The sequence below is a fragment of the Tachysurus fulvidraco genome, chromosome 18 (genome assembly GCF_022655615.1).
Source record: "Tachysurus fulvidraco isolate hzauxx_2018 chromosome 18, HZAU_PFXX_2.0, whole genome shotgun sequence".
Taxonomy (NCBI): domain Eukaryota; kingdom Metazoa; phylum Chordata; class Actinopteri; order Siluriformes; family Bagridae; genus Tachysurus; species Tachysurus fulvidraco.
The window spans coordinates 1,443,921-1,463,570 of NC_062535.1; the positions used below are offsets into that span (position 1 = coordinate 1,443,921).

The following is a 19,650-nucleotide window of genomic DNA, read 5'->3' on the forward strand; positions in this document are numbered from 1 at the left end:
TACTTCCAAGAGGTATTTGGCATTCCTGCTGGCGATACAATCGTGTGTGATAAACTCTATCATATCAAACAGGGAAGATCTTCGGCAGCCGACTACTCTCTGCAGTTCCGCAAGCTAGCGGCAGCTAGTGGTTGGGATGAGCGAGTGCTGATAACCACTTACCGGAATGGCTTAAAACCAGAACTTTGCCTCCAGTTATCAGTTTTCGATGACACAATGGGGTTGGAGAATTTCATCCAACGTGCCATTCGGACCGAAAGTCGTATGTTGTCATGCACCTCAAAAGTGCTTCCTCAACCTCACCTGCCTGAACAGCCTCCACCCGGGCCCGAACCCATGCAGATCGACTCCACCAGGATCTCGCTAACAGAACGTCATCGACGGCTGACCCAGGGTGTTTGTACTGTGCAGGCAAGGGACATTCCATTAGCAACTGTCCCGTTCATCCTCCGAGAGCCTTGGAAAGTACGGTTCAACCTGAACTCCACATTAACATACCACTTTCCACAAAAGTTCAGTTATCTCGTCTCCACCTGTCCATTACAGTGTCTGCCTTGCTCGATTCAGGGTCAGCTGGGAACTTCATTTCCACCCAGTTCTGCAGCCCACTCAAAATTTCGAGGGAATTTATACCCCAGAGACTCAACGTCCTATCTGTGACTGGCAAACCACTCAATCGGTCCTCCGTTCACCACTGCACAGGCAAAATCATGCTGACTGTGGAGTGCCTCCATCAGGAGAAGATCTAGCTTCTGGTCCTGGAGAACTCAACGGCCGTGGTGATCCTGGGAAGACCCTGGCTGATGCAGCATCATCTGGAACCCTGGGACACTGGTGAAGTGAGGCGTTGGAGTGAGCATTGTTTTCCTTGGTGCTTTCAACGAATCCCTAAACCTTGTCATCCTCCGCAACCGCTGAAGGTATGCAGCACCTCTATTGAAAGCCCTCAGAATAACGTATCTGTCTCTATCCCACCAGAATATACCGCCTTCCAAAATGTCTTTTGTCCCAGGAGAGCATCGAAATTACCTCCTCACTGGCCTTGGGACTGTGCCATTGACCTCATTCCGGGTGAACCAGTGAAAATTTATTCCCTGATGATCCCCGAGCAGGAAGCCATGAACAAGTACATCAGGGAGGCGGTTGGCTCAAGTTTACATAAGACCGTCAACTTCCCCCGCTGCATCACCCTTCTTCTTCGTCGCAAAACAAAATTACCAGGAAATTCCACTATCCGCTCCCCCTCGTTCCAGCGGCTCTCGAACAGCTCAGAGGTGCCAAGATCTTTACCAAACTCGACCTTCGCAGTGCCTATAATCTCATTCGTATCCGGAAGGGAGACGAGTGGAAGACCGCCTTTGTGACTCCTACAGTCCACTGGGAATATTTGGTCATGCCGTATGGCATGGTTAACACTCCATCCGTTTTCCAGGAATTTATGAACACCATCTTCCGAGACCTGCTGAATTGGTACGTAATGATCTACATTGATGATATACTTATTTTTTCCAGAAACCCTGCCGAGCATTGCCTACATGTGAAGGAGGTTTTGAAACGGCTGCGACTACATTCCCTGTTCCTCAAAGCAGAAAAATGTGAGTTCCATCAATCTATCATCCAATTCCTAGGGTATCAGGTCTCAGCGAAGGGTGTCAGCATGAACAAGGGGAAGGTGAGTGCCATTAAGAACTGGCCGGTCCCATCAACAATCAAGGATCTTCAGAAATTCTTGGGGTTCGCCAACTTCTACCGTCGTTTCATACAAAATTTCAGCAGCATTGTAGCTCCCCTTACGTCGGCACTGAGAGGTAAGCCAAAACTACTCAAATGGACATCAGAAATGGACAAAGCATTTAATACTTTAAAACAAGCTTTCTGCGCAGCACCAGTTCTCACCCATCCAGACCCAGAGAAACCGTTCCTGGTGGAGGTGGATGCGTCGTCGTAAGAACCTCCAGTATCTCCGGGAAGCTAAACAGATGTACCCCAGACAAACCAGGTGGGCCCTTTTCTTTACCCGATTCGATTTTGTGATTGCTTATCGTCCAGGACACAAGAATTGCCAAGCTGATGCTTTGTCAAGGATGTTTTCTCCCGAGAATGACCACACGCCCCCTGAAACCATCCTGCCAACCACAGCCTTCGTCTGTTCCATCGAGTGGAATGAGGGAGACACGATCCAGAACACATCACCTGTACCACCGGGCTGCCCAGACGGCCGCAGGTATGTACCTTTGCCCCAGCGTATGCCATTAATCACAAAAGCACATAATTCCCTAGACACTAGTCATCCCGGCATACAGCAAACCCTCTCGCTGCTGACACCTTGCTTCTGGTGGCCCAGCATGGCTCAGGACATCCGAAGGTTTGTGAGGGGGTGTCAGGATTGTGCTATGGCAAAGACCCCACGTCATCTTCCCTGTGGAAAACTCCACCCATTACCCATTCCTCATCTTCCCTGGTCACACCTAGGAGTGGACTTTGCTACGGACCTCCCCACTTCACAAGGTAACACCTGAATTTTTATGGTAGTCGATCATTTTTCAAAGATGATAAGACTTATACCTCTTAAGAGTTTGCCCACAGCCATGGAGAGTGCAGAGCTGTTGTTCCAGCACGTATTCCGGTACTTCGGCCTGCCCGGAGACATCGTGTCTGACTGAGGTCCGCAGTTTGTGTCCAGAGTCTGGAAATCATTCTTTAAGCTCCTAGATGTGACTGTCAGCCTTTCCTCTGGATATCATCCGCAGTCCAACGGCCAAACCGAACGGAAGATCCAGGAGATCAACCGTTTCCTCCGAACCTTCTGCCACCTTCACCAGAACTCTTGGACCCAGTTCCTTCCATGGGCCGAGTATGCACAAAACTCTCTACGTCAGCAGACCACCGGTCTAACCCCGTTTCAGTGCGTGCTTGGTTACCAGCCTCCCTTGTTCCCTTGGACGGAAGAGTCCTCCGAACTCCCATCAGTCCAGCACTGGTTCCAGGAGAGCAAGAGGGTTTGGAACTCAGCCCATCATCACTTGCAGGGGGCGGTTAGGCACCAACAACAGCAAACGGATGTTCGTCGTGCCCCGACACCCAACATCAAGGTCGGAGACAGGGTCTGGCTGTCCACAAAGAATATCCGCCTCCGCCTAACCTGTAAAAAACTGAGCCCCCGATTTATAGGACCCTTCATCATCGTAAAGGAGGTCAATCCAGTGACCTTTGAACTAAAACTCCCCTCGCACTACCAGATTCATCCAGTGTTCCATGTATCATCTTTAAAACGTATCACTCACCTGTCTGTCCTTCTCCCCTCACAGGACCTGGCGAAGAAGCCCCCCCTCTCGAAGAAGATCACACCGTGTACACCGTCCAGCAACTCCTGGACTCCAGGCGCCGAGGTGGTCGACTAGAGTATCTGGTCGACTGGGAGGATTCGGCCCAGAGGAAAAAATAAAATTTATTATATTTATTTTCATTAATGTAATTTAACATATAAGTGTATTTTTCTCATAAGTTCAAGCAATAGTCTATGATGTTTGCTGTTCATTAATAAAACTCCATGGGCATGGGTGTTGGAAGTAAATAAAAAGTGTGTGTGTCCTGTCCCACACACATATAATGGTTCCGACGCCCATGGATTTCAGGAAGCAGGAGCGTGGTCAATGCTGTGGATAAAACACAGAATGGAGTTTAATTTATTAGGGCACTCCCTAATCCCGAATGGATGCGACTGATGGCACTCTGAAAAGTAATAAAAAAAGACATATGCGCTGAATAGAGACGCCCATGACCACGGGTATCGGATTTGGATTGTTACGCAACACCAATACCCGATCCACTCAAAACGCTTGGATCGGCGTCGATACCGATACCGAAAGTATCGGATCGGTGCATTCCTAGTTTATACTTGGCTGGACCTCTGTAATAGGACATGTGTACAGTATATAGCTTATAAAACATACATTTCTGCTTGTAATAAATAAGTGTATTCATAACTCTCTTTCCCCATTTGTACAGAATTGGGATTTGCCTAATGCAGTGTCCGCAGGGACATTTTAGAATTCCAGTCAGATGTCAGCTGTTTATAACGTAGCTGTGAAATGTGGCACCAATTGACAGACAAGTTAAAATATGATATAAAGATTGTAAAAACAAGGAGGGTGTGTAACTAAAAGTTAAAGTTGCTTTAACATGAACAGGAATCTCAAGATTTTCGAGTTTAGTTCCTTCCAGAACAATGTCATCAACAATGTATCAGTGCCCTTGGTATGTGATCTGACACAAATCTCTAGAAACGATCATTACCGGAGAGGAAATGTTTCATAAGATCTTAGAATGTATTTGTATCCACTGACTGCTGGATATTCTGGACTAACGAAAACTTGTTTACGCACCTACTGATTCATCCAATCAGCAAGGTGTTATAAAGTCCACACGAGAAAACATGAACAGATTAGAAAATAAAAAGCCTAAAAAATAAATGAGGTCAGTTTATCAACAAAATACGTTCAGTTTACAGTAAATCGTGCTTGTTCAAGGTGTTTTAATAATAAAATGTTTGAACATGTGTGTGTGTGTTGTATGGAGAGACTAGGAGGGTTGTAACAGGGTAATGTTACAACCATCCTAAAAGTCAAGTCAAGTCATGATGAAATGATGAAGAGAAGGAAGGTAGATATACTGTGTGTGCAGGAAACCAGGTGAAATGGGAGCGAGGTTTGTAGTATTGAAGGGGGATACAAACTGTTTTATTATGGTGTGGATAGAAAGAGAAATGGTTTGTGAGGAATGTTTTAGAGGTGAAAAGAGTTTCAAACCGGGTCATCAGTTGAAGTCAGAATATGATGTCGTCGGTGGTTATGCTCCACAAGTAGGCCAAGTCAAGTCAAGAAGCTTTTATTGTCATTTCAACCATAGTACACAGTGAAATGAGACAATGTTTGTCCAGTACCAGGGAGCTACATAGAACAAAGACAGAGCTATAGAGACTTAATAAGTTAGTCCTAGACACATAAAGTGCATCTGTGCAACCTGCTGTACACAGTGCAGGACAAGACAAACAAGACAGTGCAAACAAAAAAAGGCAAGACAATACACAAAAGACAATACACAAAAGACAATTAACAAAAACAGCGCCAACCAATGTAAATACTGTATGTTAAAATAATATTGCTTGTGCAGAAATATTGGAATAAACACAGTTTTATAGCAGCAGTTACATGAGATATTGTAAAGGATTGTTCAAGACAAAGCAATCAAAAAAGGTATTAAACTGTGGCTTTATTTATGTACAGTTTCCTACACATTTATAAACATATGATTCACAGAAATTTTCTGTGCAGGATGTGATCAAACTTCAAAATCAACAAAATATGTAAAAGTCAATGTCAACACATGTGTAAGTGATGTTACATTTTCTGTACCTGTAGCTCCTACTACAAGCCGCAACCCAACACACCTGTTCTAATATGTTATTAACTAGAATAGTCACAAAACCCACACTGGAGTTCAACTGAATTTGTAATGAATGTGTAGAATTGTTCCTATGGTGATGTTTTCTGTAAGGAGATGATTATTTCATATTTATAGAAGTGACAGTGCGTTCTAAGGATTTAATCACTTCAGTCAGGTGTCAGGTGTGTGTGTGTGTGTGTGTGTGTGTGTGTGTGTGTGTGTTGTGTGTGTGTGTGTGTGTGTGTGTGTGTGTGTGTGTGTGTGTGTGTGTGTGTGTGTGTGTGTGTGTGTGTGGCTATATAAACTCCACAATATACAGAGAAGGTAAAGTATTCTGGAGATACTGAAACATCATAATTGTTAATAATAGTAACTTAATTAATAATAACTTAATAATTTCACCAAACACCTACTGATTTTCTTTGAACAGCATGTGAATTTATTTTCACTTTCCATTTCCATGAAATGCCTCCATTTAAACAGAAATCAGAATGAAAATAGCCGAGGAGGAGGAGGAAGAGGAGCCCACAACTGATGCTATATAACTGGCACTGCAGAGAGCTGCAGTACATTTGTGCAGCCATAAACCGTGAGTATTTGTGGGTTCTTGTTTTACTGTTATTTGATCTTTACATGAAATTTTTGATCTTTAATTATGTCAATTAGGCATTATGAATTTTCTTGGATGTTGAACAGAAAATTAAATATGGACATGTGTGTATGTGTTTGGATCTATCATGATTTTGCAACTGGGAAACAAATGTTGTGATATTCACTCATTAGAATTTATACAACTTACCATTTATACCATTAGAAAATGTAACACTTATGAACTTATTTTTAGATTCTAACTGCATTTCATTGGCTTTAGACATTTACAGTCCAATAATGAATTCTATAACAACGGGAGCTCTCAGATTTATAATTTAAATAGAGATGTATGTCTGTGTAGAACAAGGAAATAAAAACATACACTGCTCTCCTTTTCATTTCATTTTTTAATAATCCAGAATTTCAAGTAGAGTTTTCATTTTTCTATCATGATTTTTCAAAAGAAATAATTGTATAAAATGGGACAAGAACAATCAGCTCCACCTCCACGTCAACCTTCAGCTCCAAGTCAACCTTCACCTGCACCTCCACCTCCCAAACCTGGTAAGACAAATGTAAAAATTATTTTCAGACATTCATACAGAGGTTTCTTGGCATAACTGGAGCCAGTGTGATTGACAGTGACTAAGTGGAAACAAATATACAGAATGGCGAAAAATGTTCCTACTTTCACGTTTTGAGAATTCAGTATAAAGCAGAAATTTCCGTTTAAAGCAGCTTTTCTAATCGTGTGCATGCAGTAGATCATTTATCAAATTACATAGATGAGGTTTACAGATGTAATAAGAAGGTAAGACAGAATTTGTTCTCAGAAGTCACTGAAATAAAACTTACTGAAATAAAACTTACTGCTGCACTATTCTAACATGATTGTTTTATACAGTAGTTATAATTCCCATCAGCACCAACATCCATCTGAGATTTCACACCGTACTCAGTTTACATTAATATGTGAATTGATCACATTATGCATCATTCAATAAACTTCTTTAATTTAGTAAGCAATTAACTTGTAAGCAAATAATCAGGTTTTGTTGAGAAACATAATATTTTTATGTAAACTGTTTTTATAATAAATGTTCTTTTAATAACTGAACTCCCATCTACTTCAGTCTATCTTTCCTTACAGTAGGAATGTGTAACTCACAAGTGAATGAACAGGTTTAACACCACACACTCGCTTGTTGATCATTTCTATTGAATAGTTAATACCTGTCGCCCCCCTTTTTCATGATTTTCGCCTAGATGACATACCCACATAAAAAGTGGTACAGCTTAGATATACTTTGACACACAGAGGTGAGCTAGGTCTCATTGGAAAGAAGAGAGTCTCTAGTTTCCGACACAAGTGTCAGCTTGATTCTAAGCCTTACTGACACAGAGTTATAGAGGCTAGAATGGAGGATTTTTATTTCCGTCTGAGTTGTTTACCTGATAAACTGATTACATACATTGCTGTATTTAATGATGGTTGGTAAACAACAACTGAGGGTCATAGCCACATGTCTTGGCTTTCACCAAAAAAAAATGAAGTCAAAAGACTCAAAAATGGATTTTATATGAATATTTTTCTATGGACATGTCCGTCTGTTCAGGTTTTTCTTGTTTATTTTTTTTACTGTATAACTTTGTATAAAAGGACTGCATGCTTAGTTCAAAAGTCCTATAACAAAGAGACCCTCTGCCTAGAAGTCTGTTGTGAAAAAAGGCCTGTAAACTGACACCCTGAGGTGTGAGAGTGTGAAACGTTCGAGAATTGCGCAATAAAGCTGAAAAAAATTAATATGCGCATTCTCATTGCACAGCCCGCCCTCACCAGATGTATCATGTTGCATCTCGTTGGAATCGTCTCCTTATTGGCTAAAGAGCTATGATGCTCGCGAAACATCAAATCGCTACTGGACGGAGCAAATGTCAGTCAAAGGGAGGGTCACCCACATAGCATGGAGAGACCTCATTGGCTTCTTAGCTGCCTATCTCTGCAGCACAGGCACTGGTTGGCTCATGCGAGGGCTTGTTTGATTCGTCAGATCCTCGACTACAATCTGACGCGTTTTGAAATTTTGGTATGTGTCCAATGAGACGTACGAGTCCAACAAAGGGCGGAAGTGAAGCTTCGTGTTCAGTTTCCGGTCAAACACATAATTCTTGTGAAGCGAGCAAAGCGTTTTGGATTAAAAAGGATTACATTTTCAAGTTCCTTGGACTCTTGGCGATTTTTACAAGCATTTGTTTTGGAAAATACATTAACATTAGTGACAATGTGAAGAAAGGGAAATTTAAAGACCAGTGTTTAAAGGTGAGTAAACAGATCGAACTAGCGCGACCTAGTTCAAATTTCTATCAAATGGTTAAATTACTATAAATCATATTATGCTTTGTGTGTGCGCTTAATAAAATCCTGAGAGTCTAAGCTTTCAAACAGTATATAATTTAACCGTGTATTTAGAGGATTTAATGCTTAAAAGTTACAATGAATTTACAATGAATTTGATGCATTTTCGCCTCCTAGCGGTCGTGGCTCGGTACCGAGACGTAGACATGTAAAAGGTTATTAAAAACGATCCATTTATAACAAGTTCTTTCTGCTGTAAATGAGAACTCCTTGGTATACATCTACTGTAGCAGTAGATTAGCATTAGCTGTAGCATTTCCTGGACTTGCCCATGTACATGTTTGCTATATTTCACAGACAATTGCAAAAATATATATAAATATATACTTTCCCTTTTTATTCCTTTTCAGAATTTGATATGCCATGGAGGACAATGCCTTGGGGGTAGGTTTTATTAAAGCAATGGAGCTTTTGTTTAAGTACACCATGAGCACTTATGCTCATATTTCAGCCTCAATACTTATCAAATGTGTTCAAAGTGTTAAATTTATACTTAAATATAAACATATAGTCAATTTACTATTTAAAAGTTTTTTTTTTATCAAATCACTAACTGCCAGTAAATTGTAGTTTGTGTGTTTTTGTTTTGTGATTTTTTTGTGCGTGATAGGAAAAAGAACACTTTAGAAGAGAAACTGAGGAACTTCAAGCTCGACAGTACTGATGTTAAGTTTGTCAGGATTTTGATCGTTGGTGAAGTCGGAGCAGGAAAGTCCAGCTTTATAAATTCAGTCAATAATGTTTTCCAAGGGCGAATCACCTCTGGGGCTCTTGCTGGATCATGTGGAACCAGTTTCACAAAAAAAGTAAGTACAACATGCTCAATGGTTTGATTGTAAATTTCTATCAAATAAACACTTTTTCTTAATTAAAGTGATCTCACATTTATAGACAAAAATATTTTATATTTTTTATATTAAGTGTGAAGAGAGACAATCCCTGGACCTTTTGAAAACGATCATTCAATGACATCCCATGCATTAAAAAAAGCACTGTTCTTTTTTGCTTGAAATAACCTTGATATTTGGAACTGCACAGTTTGAAAAGAATGATTTAAAAGACCAAATGAGCCCAGAATCAGCTGTATGTGCAGACTCAAATATGAAAGAAGGTTATACAGTATGGAGCTTAACAAGTATGACATTAGTGTGAATAGGGTTTCATTCTAAGTGAGAGGAACCTTTGTGTGTTCTCAACCTCAGTAGAGTTCTGTAGTCAGGTGAGGACACGGCACCTTTTAAACAGTTATTTTAAACAAGAAAGCTTTTTCAGTTTAATTGACTCAAACTTGGGCAAAAAATAGCAAATGAAAGAAATCTATTTCATTCTTCAAACAGAAAACTATGTGTAAAGGCACCACAAGGTGTCAACGAGGCACAGCATTGTACAGTGTGTTTGGATTTTCCGTAAAATAAATTGCAATAAATGGTATACAATTTGTGTCTTTGTCTTTCAGTATAAAACCCATTATATCAAAGGGAAGGGTGGCTCCCGTTTGCCTTTTGCCTTCAATGATATCATGGGACTTGAACGTGACGGTACCGTAGGCATATGTGTAGATGACATTATCTCAGCCATAAAGGGCCAAATTGAGGAAGGATACAACGTGAGGACATTCAACTTTCACAATGAGATAAAACAATAACTTTCAGACTTTTTACAATGTATATTGTTTGTATATTGTAGTAGGTTATGTTATTTTAAGAATATATGATAATATTGTTTAAACATTATCATATTAAAACTGTTTTTCTGCAGCAATAAACCCAAATTGAACTGAAGATTTATTCTTTCACCAATTTTCAGTTTAATCCTCTTCATCCTGCATCTGAGAAAGACTCCAAAAATCGCAAGGTTTCTGATCAAACCTTCTGCCTGGTCAACGTTCTAGATGCAAACAAAGTGTCATTCGCGAACCAGGAGCTAATTGATAAGATGATACGGATTCGTGAGGCGGCTTCAGAGTTAGGTAAGTCCTGTTATTCCAGTGTAGAATTGTATCGTGTTTGATTTGTTCAGAAGGTTTTGATTGTTCAGCAGCCCTGACAGTAATATCACAGATTTAGATTTTATTCTTATAATAATTTCTATTCTAACGCACACAGGGACATGATTAACAATTAATAAAGTAGATTCCTGTGTTAGCTGTAACTGGTTTCTGAAAAAATGCTGCAATTTTTGCCCTCTTAAAAAAAGGGAGAGGCTTGTAAGATAAACTGTTTATATCTACAACAGCTTAGGGGGGTAATATAAGTTCTATACTAAATGTAACTGATTAATAAAAATAAAATAAAAAAAATCATGACAAATTGTTGTGATATAAAAATTAAACACTATGGAGTGATCCTCATCCTACTTTGCAGATTTGCCTCAAATCATCGTCATGACAAAAGTTGATGAAATTTGCCCACTGGTTCAAAAGGACATAAGAAAGGTCTACACCAGCAAGAAGATTAAAGAAAAGGTAATTGTGTTCTTAAAGTTGTATACTAGGACTGTAACTGATTACAAAATGTGGCATTGAAAATATATGTTCTAACTGTATATAAACACACAATTAGACCGCACCACTATTATTTATCTTATATATTTATAAAATGTCCATCTCACAGCATTTTGCTCTCCATAAAATAATTGATTAATATAAACTTCCTGAAAATTCTTGTACAATTTCCTGTGAAATATTATGAGGTGACTGCTGTCAACTATAAAAAGCTTGCTAGATAATTTCACAAAGTGTCTGTTTAAGAATTTAAATATTAAAATTTTATTTGTTCTCATTTGTGGGAAAAAAATAATGTTTTATTAAGGTTTCTTATTTATACATTTCTTTTAAATAAAATTACATTTAATAATAATAAAATAATAAAAAAATTTTTTTTTTTTGTTTTGTTTTTTTCAGATGCAGGGGTGCAGTAATGTACTGGGGATTCCAATGAACTACATCTTCCCTGTGAAGAATTACCACGATGAGATTGACACAGTTGATGACATGGATGTTCTGATCCTCAAGGCACTTGATCAGATTGTGAATCTTGCCAATGATCAGCTGGAAAACCAAACCTTTTGTGAATAACAGGAGTGAAGACTTTTTTCACTTTTGCACTCATGAGAAGAGTCAACATCGTGAAAAAAAATTAATCAGCAAGAAATTGTACAATACGTCAAATCAAATGGTGAAGGGCAATAAAGAATCTTTTCACAGATAATCTGTAATTTGAGATCTTTCCTCTACTTTAATCATACCTGGTTTGTGTTTATTAATATTTGCTTTGTACATTGTACTTTTAATAAAATACAAATACAAAGAATGAATCATATTTCATTGATGAACAAAGTTTCTGAAATTATTTACACACTATTAATAAGGCCCTGTAGAAATAGTGCTAGGCCTTGAGAAGTACACTTATGTAAGAACACCACCAGAGGGAAGAGAAAGTTTTATGCCAGATGTGCTTGACCCTGGGGCTGGAGAATAGAGAGGTCAACATGCAGCCCAGTAAGCTACCAAACCAAAACATACAAAGAAGTGTAAAGTGAACAAATGATGAGAAAGGACTTTCCCATAAAGAAAGTAACATCTAGTAAAAGCCAGACAAACTGCTAGAGACAAGTGCAGAGGCACTGCAGAACCCAAATGAGATCAGCTTAAGCATCAAGACATGTGACGAAGGGAATACACGGCCACAAGTCTATATAAGGGCATCTAAGTCTGATTGCTCCAGCTTCTTTGTCTTCAAGAAGCACCCATGGCTTGGCTTTGATCATTGGGTTTGCAGGTTGAGTTGGTAAAAGTGAAATAAGAGATTTTATCCTTCCTTTTGTCTTGTCCTCTTCCCGACTCTGATGTCCGCCTTTTGGATTTGGGAGGTCACTCTACGATTTCTCCTGTCTCAGAAAAGGATATTTTGTTGTCCATATTGGGGTCTGAGCAGCTCAATGCAGTTGAGTCGCCTGTTCTGTTTGATGATCTTCGAAACTTCAGACTGCATGTGTAACGGTTGTTGTCCGTTGTGTGACACACAACCGTCACGAACTTTAGATAGACGATGTACACAAGATTCTGGTTGTCTGTTCTTTATTCTATTCTCCACAGCACTGTGATCGTATCTGAGAAATGCATCAAAATGTAAAACACTGGTTGAAAACACTGCAGACATAAACCACCACAGCAGTGTCAGCCATTTTCTGCTGAACTCATACAAACTTGTAACAATTCAATATTAACAAAATAAAAATAAACATGAAAATCACATACCTGAGAAATACATCAAAATGTAAAACACTGGTTGAAAACACTGCAGACATAAACCACTGAAATAAGAAAAAAACATAAAATAAACAAACTTGCTCTCATTAAAGGCAACTGTGTGTTCCGTTTAGCTACCTGTAGCTACATCAGCCACAGCACATTAATTTAGCTGCGTGAGATACGAGGCACCACAATAATCACTCAAAATTCAAATCCAATCCAACTCCTGTACATTTGATGATATAATTACTACAAATGATTATATTGGGGAAAAAAAACATATTAAACACACTATTATCACCTTTATAAAAGTACCATAAACAGAGAAAAGAAGAACACGCTTACCCGCAGCAGTGTCAGCCATTTTCTGCTGAACTACGGTAGGCGCACAAGGACAAAATAATAAATGTCTGCAATGTGTCAACCACTAGGGGTGCCAAAAACACCATTTGACCTAATTTATCCTCTAATTACATGTAATTCAACACCATGAATATAATTAGTATTAAATGTTCTTTTTAACTCCGTTACATTCACCCCCACAGAATTACATGAAACTTAGGCATCACCGAATACACAACAAAAACAAACACCAAGCATGTCGCATCAAAAGAAGAATCTCCCATATAAGGACGGTCAATATGAAAATTATCCCATAAGGATGAATAGATAAGAGAGTTCCCCTATCACCAATCGACAGCAGAATGTCCACATACATCCCACAATATTCTTCCAAAATCTAGTAATCCCAGAATACACTAAGTAAGAAAATGAGACAACAAAATGCATAAAAAGTGCATTAGCAAGTAGGATCCCTCAACTACAAGGATACTTCCCACCCTCAGGTATGTTATTCTAACATGAACCAAGGACCTTGAACTAGTCCAGACAAACTAGTAAGAAGAAAATAAGCGAGGGGAAAAAAAAGAAGAAGAAAAAAAAAAAACCTTCCCCAAATGTCCCATACAAAGAGGGTTACCTAATCAGCAAAAGATCGAAAGATAGATTTGCAAACAGCCTCAACATTGCGCTTAGCGTCTTTAATGACAGCCTGGCCTGACATCGTTTGGATTAATCGGTCAACTGGCTTGATAACACGGCCAAAGCGTGACCTAACCTGTCTTGTGGAACTAGCAGCAACTGCCGTAAGAGCAGTCTGAGGTACACCTGATGACCGCGAGTGTGCTTGAGCGGACGTAACAGTACCTGCAGATCCTAAGCTTCCTGAATCTGAACAGCAGGCAACATCAGTGACAGTCATAGCAACTGTTGCTTCTTCTGACTTCACAGACATATTTTCTAAGGACGTTGCTGGTACAGCTGGTGGTGCACTGGAGATTTCAGTTGAAATAGATTCTGGACTCTCATCCGGCAAGTGGGAAACCCAACTCAATGTCCTGTCAGTATTGTCATTCAAATGACTGGCCTGAGGAACTGCCTTGCAGGTGATGCTATCCAGGTGGCTATGCAAGGATCCATTCGACATGGTTAAGCATCCCATCTGACCAGACAAACTTGAAAGTATGTCACCCTGCGGGTCACTCATAAGGGAAGCTGGACAACGTACAGATATCTCGTCAGGCACAGGTAGGAAATTGACCAGTAACAGAATTCTGTAAGTATGAGTCTGAGGCTTGTGGTCCACCACAGTGTAGACAGTGGACTCCCACCGGTCAGCAGTTTTCCTTTTACCCCTCTCAGCTTTATTCGCCAACAATACTTGGTCACCCACACCAATGGCGAGCCCCTTCACTCGACGGTTATACCGAGCTGCATGTCTCTTTTGTTCTTTCATGACTTGCTGTTGTGCAATCACCATGGCCTCCTTGAGATCCCTAACAAGTGTGTCAACAAATTTGTCATAGCTGATCACATTCTGATCATTCAAGACTGAACGGAAGAGAATGTCAACAGGAAGGAGAGGCACCCTGCCAAACATCAGATAGAAGGGCGTATAGCCCGTTGACTCGTGTGTCGTGCAATTGTATAGGAATGTCAATGTCTGCAACCGCCTCGGCCAATCCCTCTTGACATCTGCAGATAGAACACGGATCATATTGCCTAGCGTCCTGTTAAAATGCTCCACGCTACCATTGCACATCGGATGATAAGGGGTGGTGTGTGATTTGACTACTCCTGAAACACGGAGAAGTTCGCTAATGAGCCGGCTCTCAAAGCATGCACCTTGGTCACTGTGGATACGCTCTGGCAGGCCATAGATACAAAAATATCTGTCCCACAGGATCCTGGCAACTTGTTTAGCAGATTGGTCTCGGCACACAAAAGCCTGAGCTAGTCTTGTGAAATGGTCGGTTACAACCAAGACATCAATGGATTTATTCTTAGCATCTTCAGCTGACCAAAAATCAATGCAGACTAGCTCTAATGGCCTCGTAGATTTTATGTTCTCCAAAGGAGCAGTGTCGGAGGGATCAGGACTTTTACTTATAATGCAGCGTCGACAACGACGCACATAATCACGTACTCTATGCTCCATGTTTAGCCAGAAGAAACGCTGCTTCGCCAAGCACACACTCCTGAATTGACCTTGATGGCCACTGTCAACATGAACACTCCTCAGAACTACCTCCACCAACGAGTCAGGGACAACGTATTGGAAGTGTTTCATCCTTGATGATTGGCTATGAGACACCCTGTAGAGAACACCATTCCTAACAATCAATTTATCCCAGTGTCTAAGGTAACGAAGCACTGCCACGAACTCTCCTGCCCTTTCCCTTCTCGTGGGCCTATGGCGGCTCTCAATGTAAAACATGACTCTCGACAACTCGGTCATTCATCTGCTTTTCACGCAGTTCCTCCACAGAAAATGCTGGCAGTACGTCTTGGCCCGTAGGAATTAAATGGGGCAGGTGATTTTCTATATTAGCACCAAGTTTCCATTCCACATGTGAGGACAAGACAGCTGAGACATCCTCGCCTGCAATAGCAAGATGGTTCATGTCAAAAACATTACTGACTGTGCATGATTGTTGCTGTGAGATAACACTTCCGTCCTGATTTTTGTCGCAGGACCATTTGAAAGCATTCCGCACAGAGTTGGTTCCGCACAGATATCGGTCAGCATGTTAGTATAGGGCACTTGGAGTAGTCTTTGCGTCACCCCACTCTTAACAAAAGGAACTCTGCTGAGGGAATCAGCAACCACATTCTGAGGGCCTGGAACATACTTAATATCAAAGTCGAAGCTGGCCAATTTGACTACCCAGCGCTGTACACAGCAGTCCAGTTTAGGCTTTGTGAGTATGTGAGCAAGCGGATTGTTGTCAGTGAAAACAGTGAAACTGTGTCCCTTAAGCCAGTGGCCAAATTTCTCACAAACGGCCCATTTTAAAGCCAAAAATTCTAGACGGTGCGCCGGATAGTTCCGTTGTGAACGTGAGAGGGACTTGCTGGCAAAAGCCACTGGTCTTGCTTTAGTCTCCCCTTCCTGGACTTGTGACAACACTGCTCCGATACCATCCAGAGAAGCATCGGTCGCCAATACAAAATGACAAGAGAAATGCGGGTGAGCCAGAACAACGCTACCGACCAGAGACATTTTAAGCTGCTCGACCGCATCATTTTGTGCTTGAGTCCAGTCCTCAGGTTTCAATGTCCTGTTTTGGCACGACACATTCCGAGTCTTATTCTTCCTTCCTCTGACCTTTTGGCCTTGGAGGAGATCAAAGAGAGGTTTTGCTTTGAGAGAATAATGCGGAATGAAATGTAGATAAAAGTTCATCATCCAAGGTGACATTTTTTTGGAGCAAGTTTCAGGCCATGGGCTCGTAGCCTTCCGAACACCATTTCCAAACGATCAAGTGCGACTTTCTCACTCGGGCCAAAGACTATCAGATCATCTATAACACAGAATGGTGAGAAAGTTCTGATCACCGAAAATACTGTACATCATCCGCATGAAGCTACCAAGACTATTGCAAAGGCCCTGGGGTAACCTATTGTACTCAAACAGGCCCATTGGAGTGGTGAAGGCAGTGAATTTATGATCGACCTCATGTAATGGCATGTTGTAAAACCCTGAGGTGAGGTCCATCGTACTGAACAGAGCGTTACCACCTAGCACTGCCAAGCAATCTGCTTGGTGTGGAAGAGGGTGGGCATCTTTTAATGTTCTTCTGTTTAACCAACGGAAGTCAGTACAAACCCGAAGATCCCCATTCTTCTTCCACACCAAAACAAGCGGAGATGCATACTCACTCGTTGAACGACGAATTATCTCTCTTTCCTCCATATCCGTCAGAACCTGTCTCAACTTGTGGTACTGAATAGGGGCTACCCGCCTGAAAGGGAGTCGAAATGGCCTAGGGTCAGAAAGGTGGATTCTATGTACAAAGCCCTTAGCTTCTCCAGTCAAGGTGATTTCTGGAGAATATGTCTTCATATGCCAGGATTAAATTAGCTAATTGCTGCCTGCACTCGTCAGAAACGTCACATGACTCGATATCCAAGCCAACTTTCACATGCAGACATCGACTGGGCCCCACAGTCAGGCAACCTTGCAGTACAACTTACAAGGGGAGGTTTGACTGTATCCATGTTATCAATGTCCTCAAGGGCAATGCAAGGGTATAGATCAGCCAGTCTTGCGTTACGTCTAAGCAGCACAAGTCTCCCTGACGTATTGATCACCTTCAGAGGGACCCATCCGTCACCCCACAATGATGTAACTAGCCTGGCCACCATGACACCCCTCCGAATCGAATGAGAAGTGGTAGGTTCTGTCATGACAGCATTGCCTGGAGATGAAACAGCTGATTTTGTTTGTCTCCCCCACACCAGGTATTCACAGCCAGGCTCAAGACAGACAGACGAATTGCTCCTTACTGTCCCAAGTTTATCAGGCATTTCTTCACCCCTCCAACAATTTAGTCCAGCTAGCATGGACAGAAAGCTCTCACATTCAGGATCCTTTGATGCAGGGCCAGACACAGCTCCCCAGAAACCTTCACACTGCTTGATATGCCGCAGAATATGTTTGATGACATTAGTTCCAATTATGAGTTCATCATGTTGGCCAGGAACCACTAGAGTAGGTACAATCATTTTTAAACCGTAAACTTCCATGGTCAGATTGTAAACAGATTTAGGCTTGACACGCAATCCGCCACAGCCCACAAGGACCACGTCAGTGCTCAACTCACTGTTCCCATCAACTGCTCCTTCCTGTCTCAGCTTCATCTCTGCTGTGTCATTTAAAGTGCACACCATTGAGCCACTATCCATCATGGCTCCCAACGATACTTTACCACCAATTTTCACAGATGTATAAAAGAGGCTATCATGTCCCCCCACAGCATGCGTGTTCTGATGCACAATATGTAGTCCGTCAACACTGTTCTCACTCAGATGGCTTATCTCTTCACACTCAGTAACAACTTGGGAGTTGCAAACATGACCCATACTGCCTCCCTCCAAATACGAGTCCATTAGTTTCCCGCCATCTCATCCTGTGCAGTGGAAAGGTTTGGACAATCACGTTTCACATGTCCGGGTAAGAAACATTCGAAACACAGCTTATCAGATATGCAGTGCGTCACAGTGCTGTGTTTGTTATCATGACACACACGACACGCATTTCTGGCGCATTCTGGTACCTTGAACAGCAGACTGCGGAAAGCCGATGAGGTTATTACGCTCCACACATTCCTTATTGAGCACAGTTGAAGTGTGGCTCTTCACATATGCACCAGCACGACCCATGTATTCTCTTTGATAATCATCAATTCTGCACTGTATATCTTTAATTCTCCACTCATGAATAGGTTTACATCTAAATACACTAGTTAAATCTGGGTCTGGACAGTGCTTGATGATCATACGTGTCACCTCTTCGTCCATATCAGACCGCTGCTTCCCTTGTCTATGAAGGCCATCGTTTGCCAGATCAGCAGCCATGTTGATTCGAATCCAATAGTCTACTGGGTTCTCACCGGCTCTGGGAAGAGTAGCATAGAAATCAGCAAGGGGTAGGCTTGATGAGGTCTCACTGAAATACTGCAGCAGAATATCATAAATTGGTTCAGGACTCCACTTTACATCAAGTGTATAATCACTTCGCAGACTGATTTTAACGATATCTTTAGCTTTTTCTGCAAGTCTGCTCATAATCTCCTCAGATTGTTCTGATATGGGACTTTTCTGCTTTCTTATACAAGCTTTGGTTTGATCAACCCACTCTCTTACACCATACTTGTCAGATCTGTTACCACAAAATATGTCATATTCAGACCCTACATGTACTGACACATGTGGTACTACCATTGACATAGACTGTTCTGGTCTCATCTGTGAATGAGTGTGGTGGTCTATCGAATCACTCTGGGAGTTATTGCTTGCATTAACTAAGCCTGCCGAAAGTAATCTGGAAACAATTGACTCTCCAATCTGTGTACCTATCTGACCCACCATATCAGTGAGATGGCTAAGAGCATCCCGCTCGGCATTAGGTGTAGAAGTGCAAGGGAGCTCAATTGTGGCACGCCCAACAGGGTAATTATCTGTAGTTAAATTTAAACCACGACCCCCACTGTGGTCATTGTGAGACCTTGACTGACCTACCCCCTTCTGCCACCCCCACTATGAACATCATTCCCAGAAGTCCCAACAAGCCAACCACCCCTCCCTCTGGGAAAACCACCGCAGATGCCTTGCCAATTTTTGCCAAATCTCCATACCAAGGTATTGAGGTCTTGGTGGAATCCCTATTCTGCCTGTTTGTTTTGACCTGGCCACTGCTAATTGTTTGGCCATTGTTGGGCTCGGAAACTATGGGTATGCAGCAATGTCTGTGGTTGAAGAGATGCTCTTGAGCTATCTCTCCCCTACATCGCCTGCATGGAGGAAGCCTACACTCCCTTCTTAGCCATGTAGAGCCACCTCAGCCCCTGTGGGAAGGCCAACATGGCAGCAGGCCAAGCCAGTG

At 41.5% G+C, this 19,650-nt stretch overlaps 2 protein-coding genes across 3 annotated transcripts; one reads left to right on the forward strand and one right to left on the reverse strand.

Moving 5' to 3' along the window:
• Positions 1 to 5,997: 5,997 nt before the first annotated feature.
• On the forward strand, positions 5,998 to 11,554 carry LOC113637784 (interferon-induced protein 44-like). 2 transcript variants are annotated; one of them, XM_027138656.2, is made up of 8 exons: positions 5,998 to 6,034; positions 6,501 to 6,600; positions 8,803 to 8,836; positions 9,063 to 9,258; positions 9,909 to 10,058; positions 10,259 to 10,421; positions 10,816 to 10,916; positions 11,355 to 11,554. In XM_027138656.2, exons 2-8 carry the CDS (start codon positions 6,516 to 6,518, stop codon positions 11,526 to 11,528), a joined length of 903 nt encoding a protein of 300 aa, XP_026994457.2. In that variant the 5' UTR covers positions 5,998 to 6,034; positions 6,501 to 6,515; the 3' UTR covers positions 11,529 to 11,554. The 2 variants fall into 2 exon arrangements, with proteins under 2 accessions (XP_026994457.2, XP_047658812.1); XM_047802856.1 differs by lacking the exons at positions 5,998 to 6,034; positions 6,501 to 6,600 and adding an exon at positions 8,094 to 8,356.
• Positions 11,555 to 11,576: 22 nt separating this feature from the next.
• Positions 11,577 to 15,560, reverse strand: LOC113637785. The gene is made up of 2 exons (XM_047802820.1): positions 13,050 to 15,560; positions 11,577 to 12,766 (listed from the first exon to the last, which is right to left on the reverse strand). Exon 1 carries the CDS (start codon positions 15,499 to 15,501, stop codon positions 13,684 to 13,686), a length of 1,818 nt encoding a protein of 605 aa, XP_047658776.1. The 5' UTR covers positions 15,502 to 15,560; the 3' UTR covers positions 11,577 to 12,766; positions 13,050 to 13,683.
• Between the last annotated feature and the right edge of the window lie 4,090 nt (positions 15,561 to 19,650).

Bases quoted from the DNA above. Each gene is read 5' to 3' on its own strand.
- LOC113637784 (XM_027138656.2), top strand. From the start codon at position 6,516: ATGGGACAAGAACAATCAGCTCCACCTCCACGTCAACCTTCAGCTCCA. The intron at 9,259-9,908 runs GTAAGTACAACA...TTTGTCTTTCAG, and splicing joins GAACCAGTTTCACAAAAAAA to TATAAAACCCATTATATCAA. The intron at 10,422-10,815 runs GTAAGTCCTGTT...CCTACTTTGCAG, and splicing joins TGAGGCGGCTTCAGAGTTAG to ATTTGCCTCAAATCATCGTC.
- LOC113637785 (XM_047802820.1), bottom strand. From the start codon at position 15,501: ATGACCGAGTTGTCGAGAGTCATGTTTTACATTGAGAGCCGCCATAGG.